Source organism: Ranitomeya variabilis, chromosome 2, assembly GCF_051348905.1.
Source record: "Ranitomeya variabilis isolate aRanVar5 chromosome 2, aRanVar5.hap1, whole genome shotgun sequence".
Lineage (NCBI taxonomy): Eukaryota > Metazoa > Chordata > Amphibia > Anura > Dendrobatidae > Ranitomeya > Ranitomeya variabilis.
Window position 1 is genome coordinate 706,077,712 of NC_135233.1, and position 18,449 is coordinate 706,096,160.

At 41.7% G+C, this 18,449-nt stretch overlaps 1 protein-coding gene across 1 annotated transcript in view; it reads left to right on the top strand.

Annotated features, from left to right (window-relative positions):
* SLC16A10 (solute carrier family 16 member 10) overlaps nucleotides 1-18,160 on the top strand; it is a 137,996-nt gene extending 119,836 nt beyond the window's left edge. Inside the window, exons 3-6 of the mRNA XM_077289471.1 lie at nucleotides 1,164-1,566; nucleotides 2,880-3,023; nucleotides 15,708-15,936; nucleotides 16,186-18,160. Coding sequence (XP_077145586.1) covers nucleotides 1,164-1,566; nucleotides 2,880-3,023; nucleotides 15,708-15,936; nucleotides 16,186-16,421 — 1,012 coding nt within the window. The 3' untranslated portion in view covers nucleotides 16,422-18,160. The remainder of the gene's footprint in view (nucleotides 1-1,163; nucleotides 1,567-2,879; nucleotides 3,024-15,707; nucleotides 15,937-16,185) is intronic.
* The last annotated feature ends 289 nt before the right edge of the window (nucleotides 18,161-18,449 follow it).

The following is an 18,449-nucleotide window of genomic DNA, read 5'->3' on the forward strand; positions in this document are numbered from 1 at the left end:
GATTATGATGAAGTATGATGAATTCTTGTGCGGCCAAGACCCTCTCAATTAAGCTCTACCTACTTTCTGGAGCTGCGAGTTATATAAAAATGTCACAACATTCCGAACAATTTTACACCAGGATTGTAGCAAAAAATGTTTGATGAATTGGGGCCTTCATTTGCATTTTTTAGAAAGTAATCTATACACCAATTTTAACTAGGTTATTTTGCACCAATATTTATGAGACAGATTTTAATTGTCTTTTTATGAAGATGTGTCAAAAACTTACAACGCGTGCATTTAAGTAAAAAAAATTAAAGGAGTCAAATCTTGTAAAATTTTAGCCGCTTATTTTAGTGCATTTCTGTTTTAAAAGTTTCCCAAATTTGGGGCTCTAAATTTTGCAACAATTTAAGATTAAAATCTAGCGTAAATACAATAGCAAAGGTCGCGCAATGACATATTGACAATTGTAATGCTACATTGGTCTTTACAAGCCTTAAAAATATAAAAGCATAGCTGTAATTCATTCTGTCGGGCCAGAAGACCCTGTGATGCTACAATTGAGGTCCTATAATTTACATATAAAGAACACCTTCACACATGGTGGCATAACTTGCAGCTTGTGGGCCTCAGAGTAAAATCTACAACAGGGGACCCAGAGGACCCGTTTACCATGGGTCTTTAAAAGCATTAATCCTCTCATTTGAGCCTTAGGGACCTTTTGGTCCCTCTTTACTCCAGGGCCCAGGTTCAATTACAACCCCTGCAGCCACTATACTTAGACCCCTGGGTTTAACCCCTTCCTGACATAGGATGTACTATACCTCCTATATCAAGTGTAGATGTATGGAACGGCCGAGGAGCTGAGCCTGCACCATACCAGACAGGTGCCGGCTGTGTTATATTGCCAGCACCAGCCACTCACAGCAGCACCCGGTGCTAGCAACAATTGCTGCTTTTTAACCATTTACATGCCGCTGATAGCATTTGACATTTAAATAGCGCCTGCTGCTTTTGTATTTTCCTCCACCTGGGTGAATTAGGTAACCAAACTTAGTTGAGGCTTGGCTTCTTAAAAGACCACTAATGTCTCATTTTTTATTGTCTATGTAAAATGATATGTTAAATATTTTCTCCCTAGGTTTTTATTAATCGTACTTGTTTTTATTTTTCTGTAGGAGCTTGGAGCCTCTTTATTTTACATATGGAATTTTATTTGCCTGTGGCTGCTCATTTGCTTACCAACCTTCCCTGGTAATCTTGGGACACTACTTTAAGAAACGCTTGGGCCTAGTAAATGGTATTGTCACAGCAGGCAGCAGCTTATTTACTGTGTCACTGCCTTTTCTTCTCAAATTTTTGCTTAATGCCATACGACTTTACAATACCCTGCGTGTCTTATGTGTCTTCCTGTTTATACTATTTTTGGCTGGATTCACCTATAAGCCACTATTGCCTAGGAACAGCAAGAGGGGTAAAAAGGCCTTTAACTTCTCCATCTTCAAAATCAAAAGTTATTGCATATGGGCATTTGGGATTCCAGCAGCACTTTTCGGCTATTTTGTGCCTTATGTTCATTTGGTAAGTGATGGCTTATAAAATGTATGTTTAACCAATTGTATAGCACACATTAAAGGCAGGCACACTTAAAGACAATTGGAAATTAAATCAGGGATTCGTTTTTACTCTTCTCTGGACCAAATATAGATGATCATGGTACAATTATAATGTAACTAAACTTTGGTAGTTTATCTATATTTCTTAGTCAGAAGTGCACAGTTCAGGAGGCAGAAGGTCACATCTCCTGCCAGATTGCATACATACCACGGATTCAATAGAATTTCTGCCTCCTCAGCTGTGCACTTCTGACCAGTCTTCACTGGTGGTGGTCTTAGGACATTTACATTGTACATTTTAGACAAATTGGTTTTCTTAGAAGGGTTTAAAAACAATAAACTGATTACAAAGTGACTCATTACTGGGATCTTAAAGGGAATTTTGTAAGGATGACACTGGCCTATGGTTACTTCTGTGTCCCTAAACACCCGATACACCCTATACACGTGTCCCTGAGTGTGTGCACATGTATTTGCCTGAATTGCTGTTAGGCCGGGGTCACACTTGCGAGTGTGATGTGAGAAACTCGCCGAGTCTCTCACATCAATACCCAGCACTGGGGAGTGTGCGGTTGCCTGTATTTCTATGCAGCCGTACGCTCCAGTCCAAGTGCCGGGTATTGATGCGAGTTTCTTGCACCACACTCGCAAGTGTGACCCCGGCCTTACTCTGGGACTGCACGCTGCCATAACTTGGAGCAAGATGGGACCCTTTCTTGTCGTGAAGAACGAGCCATTCATTAGTATAAAAAATAAACTCTTGTTTACTTGCTCTTGGACCTATGTACAATAGGTAGTAGGTAAAACACTTGAAATCTTCATCTGCATTACATGGCAGAGACACAAATATTTCAGTTGCGGACGGCGGCACATCACTTGTGAGCAACATTACTGCAGTACAACAGGTTAAGCTGAGGACCTCCATCTACCCAGTACAGGGCCACACAGATCAATGTGTTTCGCTGTGACCACTGCACCCAGCGGTACCCTCTGTGGACTATATAAGGGAGCTTTTCCAGCTGCAATACCAGATGGATGTGTCCCAGCCTGGCTGATCCCATATTCCTTCATTAAGATCTCCAGGTCTTCCCATGTAACAAACACAATTTAGAAATACATGATTTTATGTAACAAATATAATTTGGAAATACATGATTTTATGGTAATCAAATGATTGCTTGTTTTTTTTAACTATAGTAAACATTTTGGTTGCACAGGACATAAAGAACGTTTAAGCATTTTTAGAATCTTATATTTATTACTCTTTTCACTCACCAGATGAATCATGTTAGGGAGCGTCTGGGAGCTGACGTTCGGGAAGAGGTTTTGTTGCTATGTATTGGTGTTACATCTGGGGTTGGAAGGCTTATTTGTGGCAGAGTTGCAGATTACATTCCAGGTGTCAAGAAAGTCTATTTACAGGTAATACAAAACTAATACTGTAGAACTACACAAATAATATCTCAATATCTACTTATTTTACTTCCATGTACAAGTGGTAGCTTTCCTATATAGTATGGTAGCATGACAGAATCAATAAATCAATATTCCATGGAACTGCCTTATTAACATGTTTTACAACAGTTGTGTCTGCTGTACCAAATCTGCAGCCGTCTGTGGCTGATCCCATTGCAAGACAGTGGCAGGAATAAGGCCCTATGATCGTACATCATGTTTTTACTACAGCTGTTGGAGATATATTTGCAACTATACAGTCATCTAGAGAAGCAAAGGAAACCCATGTAAAAAAAAAAAATTAAACACCAATAAATTATCTCAAATTTCCCTTCTAATATTCTCCCAAAGCATCTTGATGGGATTTTGACCCAGGATTTGACTTGATCATTAAAGTGCCATAAATAAGTTTATTTCCTGTAATTCTATATTGGATTTGTTGATATGTGTAAGCACTAACCCACAAGTTGCGACGGTCCAACTTTAGCCTACTTATCGCTGGCCACTGCACCAGAGGTAATAGGCTTCAACACTTAGCAAAGGCTGGTACATAGTGTAAGGAGGCTAATGGCCGCGTAATCAATGGGAGGTATGTGTCACAGGGAGTATTTTTCTCTAGTGCACGTAAGCACTAGGATGTTGTTTGGTGCACCTGGGTCTGGGTTGCGGGTAGCTATGAGAGATGGGCGGGTCTGGCTACCCATATACCTCACCTCTGGTTGTGGTTACAGCCTACATAATGGAGGCTATTGTTTGGCACATAGTCTGTGTCCTGAGATTTAGAAGGCCTCCTGTGTGTGTGGCTCCAGACCGAGCCTGCATGCTGGACATTGCCCAGCCTGTGTGCCCACAGGCCTGAGGGAGCAGAGCCCTGGCCAAGGACAGTTTTGTGTTGTTTTGCCTGCTCTGGAGGCCGTTTACCGTTTATTATTACTGCTGGGTTTATGAAGGAAATTAACCCACACCGACTTTTATAAAAAAGCACGCCTCCTGTTTTCCTCCTGCCGCACCTAAGTGAGTGCGAAATCCTTACATTAGGTATAGGAATAGAACCAGGTTAATGCATAGATATGGGAACAGTGCAAAGCTTAATATATTGACACGGGAACAGAACTAAGTTTACTATAAAGATATGTTAATAGAAGCATGCTCACTATTTAGATACGGGAGCTGAACCAAGCTTACCACATAGATACAGGAACAGAACCAGGCTTTGTACACAAATACGAGCACAGAACCAAGTTAACTACATAGATACAGGGTTAGAAATGAGATGGGAAAACCAGTCGATCATAAAGGAAGGTCTAGCTCCATGATATCCATAAAAATTTTATTTTATTCATCATAATTCATTAAAAAAACCCATTTTTGATACAATCAGCATAAATGTCACAAGCCACCTATGGGTAGGTATATAGCAGTATACGCGTTTCAAACCTTGCGATTCTTAATCATTGCAATTAAAACTATTTAGGGAAGCAGGCGAGAAAGCAATTAGCATGTTATCATCTCTATACAAATTGCATATGCTGTGGTCATATGACGAGCACGGAGACTGAAAACAGTCAAAACAGTACATAACACAATGTTAGGATTGTGCATGATAGGAGTCAGGGTGAATACAATAAATATCCTGGACAACCCCGATAAGGGATAACGTTGTCCAGTCAAAACAAAAATATATCCACCACCATTGTAAAACAAAACACAAACAATTTTTATATTTATATTTTAATATTTGTGTAAAAATAAACAAAAAAGTACACATGTGTTATTGCTGCTTCCAGAACAATCTGATCTATAAAACTGTCAGATTAGTTAATCCCTTTAGTGAACACTGTAAAAAAATAAAATAGGAATGTGGCAAAAAATGATGCTTTTTCATCATAAGGCCGAACAAACAGTGGAGTAAAACGCAATCAAAAAGTTGAATGGAAATAAAAGTGGTATCACAGAAAACATCATGTCCTGCAAAAAACAAGCTGCCATACAGACCCATCAGCAGAGAAATAAAAAAGCTACCTTATATCTCTCAGAATATAGCGATTCAAAAACAATTATTTGTTGTATAAAATCGTTTTTATTGTGTAAAAGCAGCAAAACATAAAAAAAAAAGATATAAATGTAATCTGTAATCGTACTGACCCAAAGAAAAGCTGTCAACACTTTTACCACATGGCGAATGGCATAAAAAATAACTCAAAAAACAATTCCTGAATTACTGTTTTTTGTTCATCCTGCCTCCCAAAAATTGTCATAGAAAATTATCAAAATGTCCGAAAATGGTACCAATAAAAATGTCACCTTGTCCCGCAAAAAACAAGCCATCAAATGACTGTCAGCAGAAATTTAGAAAAATTATAGATCTTAATATATGGCAATGTAAAGACTTTTTTTAGGAAAATAAGCGTTTGTTAGTGTGCGATAGTAGCCAAACATAAGAAAACCAATATAAGTCTGGTATAGCTGTAACCGCACCAACCCACAAAATAAAATCGCGTATCATTTATTCCACTCGATTGAAAGGCATTTGTTGATTTGTTCATTCTGTCTTCCAAAGATCGCAGTAAGGCATGGCTCACATTTATCCTGCACTGTATGCTAAGCACTACAGCAGGGTTTACATGTAAATGTCTGATTAATGTGATTCAGACGTAGCGCCTGACAGCAACATTTTTGTTGTAAAAATGTATTTGTTCATTTTCACAACTCAATGTTATAAAATTCTTTAAAGCACCTGAGGGCTCAAGATGCTCAACACACCTCTATATAAATTCCTTGAGGGTGTAATTTCCAAAATGGGGTCTCTTGACGGGGGTTTCCACTGTTTAGGCACATCAGGGGCTCTGCAAATGCGAAATGGTGTCCTCTATTCCAGACAATTTTGCCTCCAAAAGTGTAATGGTGGTCCTTCCCTTCTGAGCCTTGCCATGCACCCAAAAAGTAGTTTTCCTCCACATATGGGGTATCGGTGTACTCAGAAATTGTACAGTCCATTTTCTCCGGTTACCCTTTTGAAAATGCCAAATTTGGGGCCAAAGTAATATTTTTGTGAGAAAAGGTAAAATCTTCCTTCATTTTTTCCTTCCACATTGCTTTTTTTTTAACTCAAGTAAATTTTTATTAAGAATATCAGCACAATTTACATTTTATATTCTTGTTTTCAATACAAACTTTCCCCCCTAACCAAACCCCATCATTCCCATCTTTTCCCACCCCCGCCCAAGAAGACAGCCCATCTCTCCCAATATCACCACCAACAATAATACTGAATGGATATCATCCCATGTAGGACCGCAGACCTCTTATTTTGTTCTCGCCAAATCAGGCCTTAGACTCTCCCATCCCACATATCTACCTATCCCATCTCTAGCCACGGAGACCACAACTTATCAAACATTTCTATTTTGCCTCTTTTCTTATAGATCCCTTTTTCCAATGTCAGACCCTGCTTCACATATTGGAGAAATTCTCTTCTTGAAGGCGGTTCAACCTTAATCCAGTTTCGTGCTATTACCTTTCGGGCCATATACAACAATCTGGCAACTGCTATCTTCTGGGTGTTATCCACTCCAATCTCATCCACATATCCCCACAAACACACCAATGGATCCCTTGGTACCTTGCATCTATACACACCCTCCATATGACTCAAAACCACCAACCAAAAGGCAGCCAGTCTCGGACACGTCCACATCATATGATATATACCAGCATCTGCAGACCCACACCTCAGGCACGAAGACCTGCTTTATACAATACTTCCGGGGATTTGTAGACCCTATGCACTATATAGAGCTGTGACAGCCTATACGGTTCGCTCAGGGATAGCCGTGGAATCCACTCCAGCACCGACTCCCAAGTTTCATTCTCCAATGGGCCCAAATCCCTCTCCCACTTAGCTCTCGCATTAATCGGAAATCCCAAAAGGTATGTATGCAGCAAATCTTTATACATAGTGGAGATAACCCCCCCTAGTAGTCCCTTCATCGCACACATATTCCAACACTATATCTCCTTGTACTCTCATGCATCCATCCTTATTCTGAGCTCCAAATGCGTGCCTCATCCACAAGTACTGATACTCCCCTGAAGACCCAAGATCAAACTCCCCCTGCAGTTGGGAAAAGGATTTCAGCTCCCGCTGCTCAATTATTTGATACACATATTGAATTCCCTTGGCCTGCCACTCTGGTAATACCCCCAATGCCTCAAACTCAGGTAGATTATTATTATGCCAAAGCGGGGAGAACCTGGTCAGACCCGTAAGGCCACGATTTTGTTTCAATCTACCCCACAGCTTACCTATCAAAGATATAGTTGGATATAATTTCCCCAATGCCCCCAGGGATCCATCTTCTAGACACTGTACTACTGGCCTCCTTTTCGTCACCTTTTCCATCAATTGCTGTACCGCGCTGGATGATCCCTCCCGCCCCCAGCCCTTTAAATGCTGACACTAGGCTGCAAGAAAATATACTTCAGGATTAGGCAAAGCCAAGCCTCCATCCTCCTTGGGTCGCTGAAGCGTCTCCAGTCTGATACATGGATAATTTCTCCCCCATACCATCTTCCTAAACATGGAATTAATCTGCCTAAATTTTTCACGCGGTATCCACACTGGCGCGTTATGAAGAACATACAGTATTTTCGGCATCAAAGTCATTTTAATAAGATTAACCCTGCCCACCACCGATAAATGCAGCTTAATCCAACCGTCCACTTTTGCCTTAAGATCGCCTAAAACTGGAGTCAGATTTCTAGGTATGTAGTCCGTAACAGGCATAGAGATCCATATCCCCAAGTATTTAAATTGACTTACCACCTTAAGTCGCCCATCCTCCGGAAGTTCACTCACATCCTCCCCCACGTCATCAACTCTAAACAGAATCGACTTACTCCAATTTATCGTCAGTCCCGACAAAGAGCCAAATCTTTCAATAAGCCTAACAGCACCACCCAAAGAAGCGGCTGGGTCAGCCAGAAACAGTAGAATATCATCCGCGTATAGCGCTACCTTCTCTTCACTTGTCCCAAATTTGAACCCAGACACCTCATCAGACTGTCGAATTTTGGCGGCCAACGGTTCCCCAGCCAGGGCAAACAAAAGAGGAGAGAGCAGACACCCCTGCCTCGTCCCTCTAGCTAGATGTATAGTCTGAGATAGCTCCCCATTCACTCTAACTCTAGCTACCGGCTGCAAATACAACAGCCGAATCCAGGACACAAACTGCGAGCCAAACCCCATACATTGCAACACCTGCCAGAGATATCCCCATTCCACACTGTCAAACGCCTTATTGGCATCTAAGGATGCGATAGCTCTCTGCCCACAGTTATCGGACCTAAGCTGCAAGTTCATATACAGCCTCCGCAGGTTAACCGCTGTGGATCTATCAGGCATAAAACCAGCCTAATCTGGGTGTACCAGATTGGAGATGACACCAGTCAAACGAGTCACCAACACCTTGGCCAGGAGCTTGGCATCCACAGTTAGTAGAGAAATTGGCCTGGTATGATTCAGGTTGCCCCAAATCTTTACCTTCCTTAGGAATTACCACTATAATGGCTTCTCTCATTGATGCTGGCAGACGCCCTCTACTCTTAGCCTCATCTAAAACCGCTTTTAATCTGGGAATCAGCACCTCCCCCATATTTTTATAAACTTCAGCGGGGAACCCATCCACCCCAGGAGCCTTCCCCTTAGCCTTAGAGAGGAATATAGGTCCGCGTAAAAGTCCACGAAGACCTTCACAATCTCTGAGCTTTCGGAGACTCTAGTGCCACTCCAAGAAACCAGAGAATGGACAAACGAAGTACTCCTCTGGACAGAAGCCACCAGCGACAGCATGTGTCCAACAGTTTCACTCTCCTGATAATAAGCCAGTCTCTGAAACTCCGGCTTCCTTTCCGCCTTTCCTAACAAAATTTCCTCTAGATGATTTTGAGCTGTTTTCAATCTGTTCCCGGCCTCAAGAGTGCCCTTTATTACCATCTCATCTTCCGCCACCCTCAGCCCGTCAGTCGCCGTCTTCTCTGCCTCTCTTGTCTTCCTCTTACATCTACTGATCTCTCTGAACAGCAGCCCTCTTAAGTACGCCTTCATGGCTTCCCATACAGTAAGAGCATCTGTACTCCCATCATTCAACAAAAAGAATTCCGTCACCTCCTGTTTTATTTTATCTAAATCTATACTGTTCAACCAGTTAGGGTGGATCTTCCACTCTCTCCTGTTCGTGGCCTGTGTCCCCAGCAACCGGAACTCCACCTCAATTGGACTATGGTCCGAGAGGGCCCTAGGTAAGTACCACACATCCCCCACCATCGTAACCAACAGACGATTGCCCAGAGCCAGATCAATTCTGGATAGAGCACCATGAGCCAGCGAATAACATGAATATCCCCTTTCCCCAACATGTTAACTCTCCATAGGTCAATCATACCAATTTCACGGATATAAGTCCCAAGCGTAGTAATGTGTCCCACCGTCCTATTCTGGGGGGTTTTATTTTTGTCCCAAAAGTCATCACATATATTATTAAGATCCCCAATGATTAGAAATGGTGTCGGGCCCCAACGTTCCACCCGTTCCAACACCTCTCTAATTTTTTTACTTGAATATGGGGGCGGAATATACATTGCTGCTATACACATCACCACTCCATTTATTTTGCATTTTACCACCACATATTGACCATCCACCTTCACTTTCACCTCTTCGTAATGCACTCCCACGGGTACCAACACTGACACACCCCTAGAATACGTGGAAAAGGTAGAATGGTATGCCCTCTGTATCCAGCGTCTATTTAATACATTCACTTTCTCCCCCACCAAGTGCGTCTCCAGCAGGCATATCATTGAAGCTCTCTGATCTCGAACATACTGCAAACTCGCTGCCCGCCTGGACTTATCCGCAAGGCCTCTTACATTACATTCCAACTCAATATCTTAATGCGACCCCCCATCATGTGACTCATCATCCTTCATAATATCTTCACTCCCAGGTATGAGCTGTCTAATCCCTCCCACCCCCCTACCCAAGCCCAACTTCCCCCCCTAACCCTCCCAATGCTACACATTCTGCCTCTTATCAAGAGTGGGGCTCCACCTCCCATTGCGAACACTCTCCCTTGCTTTACCCTCACCGCTCACCTCCCGCTGCCATAAAGATCAGAATTTCCCACAGTTTTTAAACATAACAGAACATTTCAACATATATTAACATGTGGAAAAACTACAAACTTGCAGTACCCCACATAACCCTCCTCTCCCTTGCTAATAAACCATTACTGCCCCCGCCGGCCCTTCCCTCAATACGTCCCAGCTCAGCCCTCAACAGTTGCCCATTCCTTTAGCAATTATGCTATTAAACAATTATGCTATTAAACACGGGTCCCTCCAGTGCCAGAGAGATAACTCCTATCCGAATCTCCTCTGAAAGTCAATCGCCTTTTCCTTTAAGTTTTTTTAGCATTAATGTCAATCCACTGGGTAGCGTCCTCAGGTGTCAGGAAAAAGTGGGTTTTGTCAAAAGCCACCACTCTTAGCTTTGCAGGGAACAACATAGAGTATTGTACTCCCAGTTCCCTTAGTCGTCCCTTAACCCCTGTGAACTTCATCCTCTGTTTCTGAACTGCAGCGGAATAATCCAGGTAGATAGCAATCCTTTGACCTCCAGCCATCTGATCCTCCGTTTCTCTGGCCTTCCTAAGGATAATATCTCTGTCCCTGTAGTTTAGTATTTTGGCAAGCATGGTACGGGGATTCGCTCCTGGGGCAGGGGGCTGCGGCGGGACCCTATGAGCTCTCTCAACAGCAAATACCTTCGTCAACACTGTACCACCAATTTTCTCTATCAGCCAGCTTTCAATAAACTCAGTGGGGTTTCTCCTCTCAGTTTTTTCAGGCAGACCCACTATACGTATATTATTCCTTCTGGATCTGTTTTCCAAATCCTCATTTTTGGCGGTCAGTTCTGATATTGCTTGGGCGAACTTTTTCTCTGCTTTTTGCAGTTTTACTATGTGGTGTTCTGCAGTGCTCACCCTCTCCTCCACCACCCCCATGCGTCTGTCCATCTTTTGCAGGGCTGCATTTATCTGTGCTGTTTCCCCTTTTACCTCCTGCATCTGAAGGGTCAGAGTATTTAGGGACTACTTGCATGAGGAGACCAGTGCAAAAACATCTCTGATGGTCAGCTCATCTTCCTGTGTCATATCTTCAGGTCCCCCTCTTGCCCCCGCCATGCTGCTCTTCTCCCTCCCCTTCTGTACCTCATGCTTTCCTGCCGGGATCACATCCTCCTCCTCCATATCATCTCCAGCTCCGGTTCCCTTCTCTGCCTCCTCCACTCCTTCCACTCTGGCAAACTGCTGAAGCTTCACCGCCACCTCCATGCACCTCTGACATACCTTATCAGCGTCCTCTCTGGCCTTGGCGCCATCCTGCATTGCCAGCTCTCGCGTCCCTCTGCCACCTTCTGGTCATTTCCTCCAACACCGGGACCACTGCTCAGCACCGCCACACTCCTCAGACCCTCAGCCAGCTGGTATGTGGCAGAAAAGTCCGGTCTGCAGCATCTGCACAGGATTTTGGCAGGTTAGCAGCGGGAGCGCTCTTCTATGCGTCCGCTCACATGGGCAGTCAGGACACGCCCCCCTTCCACATTGCTTTAATTCCTGTGAAGACCCTAAAGGGTTAAAAAAAACTTCTTGAATATTGTTTTGAGCACTTTGAAAGACACTTCAAATTTTATGTAGTGCCTAAAAATGGTTTTGTAAATTTTGTTTGATAAATGGAAAATTGGTGATTAACTTTTAACCCTTGTAATTAACTAACAACAAAAATAGTTTAAAAAATGATGCTGAAGTAAAGTAGACATGTGGGAAATGTTATTTATTAACTATTTTGTGTGTTGTAACTATCTGGGCATAAAAAGGTTGAAAATTTATAAATTTACAATTTGTTGGTCAAATTTTTGATATTTTCATAAATAAGAGCAAATCATATTGACCAAAATTTACCCCTTTCATTTAAGTACAACATGATAAGGAAAAGCAATCTCACTGGGATATGTTGAGTTATTACATCATAAAGTGACTCTGGTGAGAATTGAAAAAATTGTCCTGGTCAGGAAGGTTTTGGGGTGAAGAGGTTAATGAAGGTACAGTGCACCTAATACATTAAGGGTACTGTCACACTCTGCAACTTTCCAACGATCATGACCAGCGATACGACCTGGCCGTGATCGCTGGAAAGTCGTTGTGTGGTCGCTGGGGAGCTGTCACACAGACCGCTCTCCAGCGACCAACGATGCCGAGGGCCCCGGGTAACCAGAGTAAACATCGGGTTACTAAGCGCAGGGCCGCGCTTAGTAACCCGATGTTTACCCTGGTTACCATCGTAAAAGTAAAAAAAAAAAAAAATGTACATACTCACATTCCGTTGTCCGTCAGGGTCCCTAGCCGTCTGCTTCCCGCACTGACTGAGTGCTGCCGTAAAGTGAAAGCAGATCACAGCGGTGACGTCACCGCTGTGCTCTGCTTACTTTCCGGCCGGCAGTCAGTCAGAGCGGGAAGCAGACTGCGAGGGACCCTGACGGACACCGGAATGTGAGTATGTACGGTTTGTTTTTTTTTACTTTTACGATGGTAACCAGGGTAAACATCGGGTTACTAAGCGCGGCCCTGCGCCTAGTAACCCGATGTTTACCCTGGTTACAAGCGAACGCATCGTTGGATCGGTGTCACACACACCGATCCAACGATGACAGCGGGAGATCCAGCGACGAAAGAAAGTTCCAAACGATCTGCTACGACGTACGATTCTCAGCAGGGTCCCTGATCGCTGCTGCATGTCAGACACAGCGATATCGTATGGATATTGCTGGAACGTCACGGATCGTACCGTCGTAGCGACAAATGTGCCACTGTGAGACAGTACCCTAAGAGACATATGCCACTTAAAGAAATAGGAGCATCTGTTGCACCAGGAATAAATTTCTGGAATTATTACTGCAACTTATTAAGGTATTTTACACTAGTATTCTGGCATAAACTCCTTAGACTTAGACCTCGCTCACACTGCCATGTAACACGACCGAGTGCTATCCGATGTTTTATCAGATAGCACTTGGCCCAGTGTTATACTATGGGGCAGAGCAGATCTCGGTTCTGTATGAGAAAACAATCGCAGCATGCTGCATGTCGCTCCAATATTCTGATCACATGCTCACATACAGGTCTATGTCCGATCTACTTGCATACAGTCAATAGAGAAGATGGAGAAATTAAGTTCTCCATCTTCTCCACACCTGTGACACGATTCTCTCAGGTGAGACAATCAGAGCACACTCAGTTGACACTCGGATCAAAGTCTGACAGAGTTTGATTCGAGTGTCATTAGCATAATCGTCCTTATACGGCAGTGTGAGCATACCCTTAGTGTATGTCTACATTGTCCTAACTATTTCATAATTGGAACAAAAAGCGGTATCATCCATGCCCTGCACAGGAAGAACACACCGGCAACCAGATTCAGGTACTGAAAGCTGTTTACTGTGGCTACACGTTTCAAGAACCGTCTGTCCTCTTCCTCAGGCACATACAGTACATACACTAAAAAACATATGACCTTTATGCCGTCCGGTAATGACATCACAATTACATACATATTAAAAAGCATGCAAAATTCATGTACAAAAATATATAGTATATAATTTATCTAATGTTCATTTATTTACATTCAAAACAAAATTATACCATAAAAATCGCTAACAACATTGCACCCCAAGCTCATAAGTAGCTATGAGTACAACTCACTTGTTCAATGACATTCAAAATATCTCATAATTAAATTAAATATAAACTTATAGTTAGGGATTTTTAGAGGAAGGTGCTATCAGTTGTCTGCTGTTACCAAAAATTCCTCATCCCATTTATAGCCAAAAATTACAACTAAAAAATTACACCTAAATAAACCCACATCTCTACTTATATGTAGAATTACATCAGTACTGTATGTACAGGGATGGATTATTCATATTGTTTATTATTGCTTATTATTGTATTATTGTTTATTATTGTTTATTATTATTGTTTATTATTTCATATTGATTATTCATATTGATCCTTACCTTAGAATCCCCCATTCCCGTCCCCCCGATTATGGAGGAGGATATAGTAGAATCCCATTGACAATACTCCAAATCACCCCGTAATCCAAAACAGAGGTTATATTTGTACAGATTAACCCTAACTCTACAGTGTATAGTCAATAGTTTCATTAAGACCCTCAGGGGTTAGTGTTGCCAGTTTAAAAATCCAAAAGGACTCCCTGTTTATCAAACTCTGAAACCGATCTAGGGATTTGCCCAATATGTATTCTAATTTTTTTTTATACCAATCTAGTCATGGAGCGCTTTGAGTCCTTATTCATTGGGCAGTCCTTCCTGCCCATGGGCCACATCCTGTTTTACAGGAGATTTACAGATGATCTTTTTTTCAGTTGGATGGGGACAAAGGATGAAGCCCAAGTGTTTGTCGACAAGTTGAATAAGAACCCATGGGGCTTGGGGTTCACTTTCACTGATTCTGATGATTCCATAGAGTTCATATATATGGCCATTTCCAAGAATGGCTCAGGTTGACTTGCACAACCACCGACTTCAAGAACCTATGATGATGCACCCTAATCGTGGGTATAGGGGAACCTCAGCACATGACTATGCTGTTACTGAAAATAAATCTCTACACTAATACGATGTCGCCATATGGTGACATATAGTGATAGATACCAGCTGACATTTTTTCTGATGGAATCATTCATTTTTCCCATCTTTTCCATATGGCCCAGACCTACACAACAACTTGTTCCAGCCACAACTCATCTGGAGACATTACAACAAAGCCACATTTAACTTCTCACATTTCCATCCCAAACCTGATCTATTTCCAGCCTGCACAAATGCGTCATCCTACTGATACGCCAATACTGAGCCACTTCTGATGTGTGTGTCCATATTACTGCACCTGCTGTGAGATACAAAAACAGTGCTCCTCTTACTGCCCCACATAGTAATGCCCAAAACTGTGCCCTTTACATAATAATAATGCCTCCTTACTGCCCTCTAGATAGTGAAATCTCCCACTAAAAATATTAATTCTTTGTGCAAATGCCCTAGAAAGCAGAGTCCACATTTTGCCCCTTTGATGGCCACAATACATCATATCACATGGTCGAGTGCTGCCAGTTAAAGGGGCCTTCACATCCTGTATAGAAGATGCGCGCTGACCAAGAAGAGCCATTTTATGCGTTTAAAGTGTAGGGATAGAAGGTCAGAGCGCCCTGCTCATTCCATTTGTGACTGAATGAGTGCAATATTAAAACCCTCAGTCCTAATTTGTTCTCTCTCTCCAAATTTCTTCAACTGAAATAAAATTTGGGGGGACAATTCAGCAAACTATGTAAATTCTAATCTCAAAATATCTAGTGGGGAGAAAAAAAATAATTTTATGCAGTTATAGTTTTAGAACATCATGAAACACAAAATGTCAGGTTTCGCACATTTACCAATTGTCTTTATGTCGGATGCTGTTAATAGAGTCATTAATGTCCAGCAGTAACTTATTGGGATTTTTTTTCCTGCAGGCGGTATCTTTTTTTTGCATTGGATTGATGTCTATGATGATTCCTCTGTGCTACAATTTTGGAGGATTGATTGCTGTCTGTCTTTTCATGGGCCTGTTTGATGGCTGCTTCATATGCATTATGGCTCCCATTGCATTTGAGCTTGTTGGTCCGGAGAATGTATCTCAAGCCATTGGATTTTTGCTAGGATTTATGTCCATTCCTATGACCGTTGGGCCTCCTATTGCAGGTAAATGTGAATGTTTTGTCATATATTACTCTACTAGTAAATAATTGCTTTGCATTTAGTTAATTTTTGAGTAAATGTAATGCTATTGGTTGTATGTACACTGTTAATGTTGCCCAAGTATGTCAATAAACCTCTACGTAGAAGAACGTCTATGCAACGGTTGACATACAGTATAACGGCTGTATGGTTATAGACATTTATGAAGCTACATTTGATGTTGGTTAACTGACACTTTACTGTCTTCTGCAGGTTTTTTGCGCGACAGTCTTGGGTCTTATGATGTAGCATTCTATTTGGCGGGTGTCCCCCCTATCCTTGGTGGAATTATCCTATGTCTTATCCCTTGGGTTCATGAAAGGACTTTAAAGAAGAAGGAAAAAGCATTGGCTAAAGAGTCTGGGGAGAAAATGATGGATGACGTCACCAGTGCCTTGACACCCGGCACAGCTGAGGATTATAAAAAGGAAGATGTCTCTGTTATATAATTTCCATTATTTTACAAAAACAAGTTTTACAGGACTTTTGAATAATAGTGACTGAACTTTGTAACTGGTGCTACAAAACCAAAGCTGTATGACCATACTAGGGTGGTCACTTGCATATTTGACTAAGCCTTCCATGTCAGAATTCTTTATTCCTACCTATTGAAACTCAGTTCCCATGTGTGGGTATCATGCTAAGACTATTAAGAAGAAATATGAATGACAGAAAAATAGTAATACATCTCCAGATCTAGCTTTACAGCAATACAGGGTTTTGTTCTCTAGCGCCTGCTTTACTGACATTCAGTCTTAGTGACTTTATTTACTAGAATCCTGTTCACAAAAGTGTCCTGATCTCCGATCATATTAGATTGCTGGGGTGATAGCACTTGAAGCCTTCACAGTATGAATTTCAATGCATTTTATTTTACGACCTACTTAGTTAGTTTTTTTTCCAATCAATACTGGGTATTCATGTCCCCAATCAGTATACTGAACTGAGCTGTGTTCACATATGATGATTTTACTGTGACAATTCTTCTAGTTAAGGGGTCGTAATTTTCCTTGGAATTAGTTTTTTTTTTAAGTTTGCAATATACTATACATATTTTTTGTGCATAAGAATAGTGAATCATTTGCTTTTATGTTGCTCAGACAAGCAAAAAAATGTATTTCTGCAGATTAGCTATCTCAACTTTGTTTTGATCTACTCCAGAAGACAAATGCCTCTCTAGTGCCACCTATAGGTAGCTACTGTGTACTAGTCGGTGTCTGAATTGGTAAGAACCTTGCAACAAGACTCAAGATATCGGCCAAACCAGATACACCAACCCCTAGACAGCGGCTACAGAGTTCTTACTTCTTGTCAGTGTAGGGACCAGAGTTGAGCAAAAAGTTTCACAGGGTCCACGTCCTGTAGGTACCCTATGAGTCAGTGTGCAGTGTTTCTAGGTTCTTTAGAGTTGTTGAATGACTGAAAGGTTAGTTGTATATATATGTAGCGTTAGAGACAGTTTTCATTCTTCTGGAGGAAACCCCACTTGCATATTATTTCCCAGGAAGGAGGGTCTGGAACGGGAAACTCCTTACACCAACTACATTGGTACCTCCAAGAGATGCACAGGAAGAAATTAGCAAATTGCATTCTTCTCCCCCAAAAGACCAGGAATTATACCAAGATGAATTGCATATTTTAAAGGTGGTTGTCCATGTTAAAATAAGTCATCACCTATCCGCAGTGTACAAGATAACTTGCTGATCAGTGGGAGTCCCATTGCTGGGATGTGCACTGACTGGCAGAATGGGGACTTTTTATCCCTGATGGGGAACTTTTTTGGCTGTTACAAATAGGTTCAGCAACACAGACGCTCAAATGCCACGCCATACATTCTCTATATGGGGCTGCTGGAAAAACCCAAGCACAGCACTCGGCAGTCCCATGGAAATTGAATTGAACAGCAGTCAAGCATGCACACTGCAGCTTCAATTGTAATAGGGATAAGAGCTCTCTGTTCTTCTGATCTTTGGGGTCCCAGTGGTCGGACCCCCACCTATCAACAAGGTATCACTATCCTGCAGATAGATGGTTGCTTGTTTTAATCTGACTACTCCTTTAACTATACATTCCGGGAAGTAGCAAGAGTCTGACGGCATCTTTGTGCTTGAAAATGTCTCTCTCATTCTTGAATAATGCATAATGTTTCTGATGACTTGTAGGATGATCATTGCATTTGTAGTATTTTTGTCCATTTTTACATATATATATATATATATATATATATATATATATATATATATATATACATATATATGTGTATATATATATATATATATTCTGTGTTACCAATGTGCAACTCTTTGTTTGCACTTTACGCATACGCTTTCTGCACTTTATAATTTCATTCTTTACTGGTAACCACCCGTTAGTAACTCCTTGAATGAACCAAAGATTTTGCAGATGTCCATGCTGTCCAGGTATAAGGATGCTTCATGCCTTAAGAGTATGGCATCTATTTTGATAACAATGTTTGA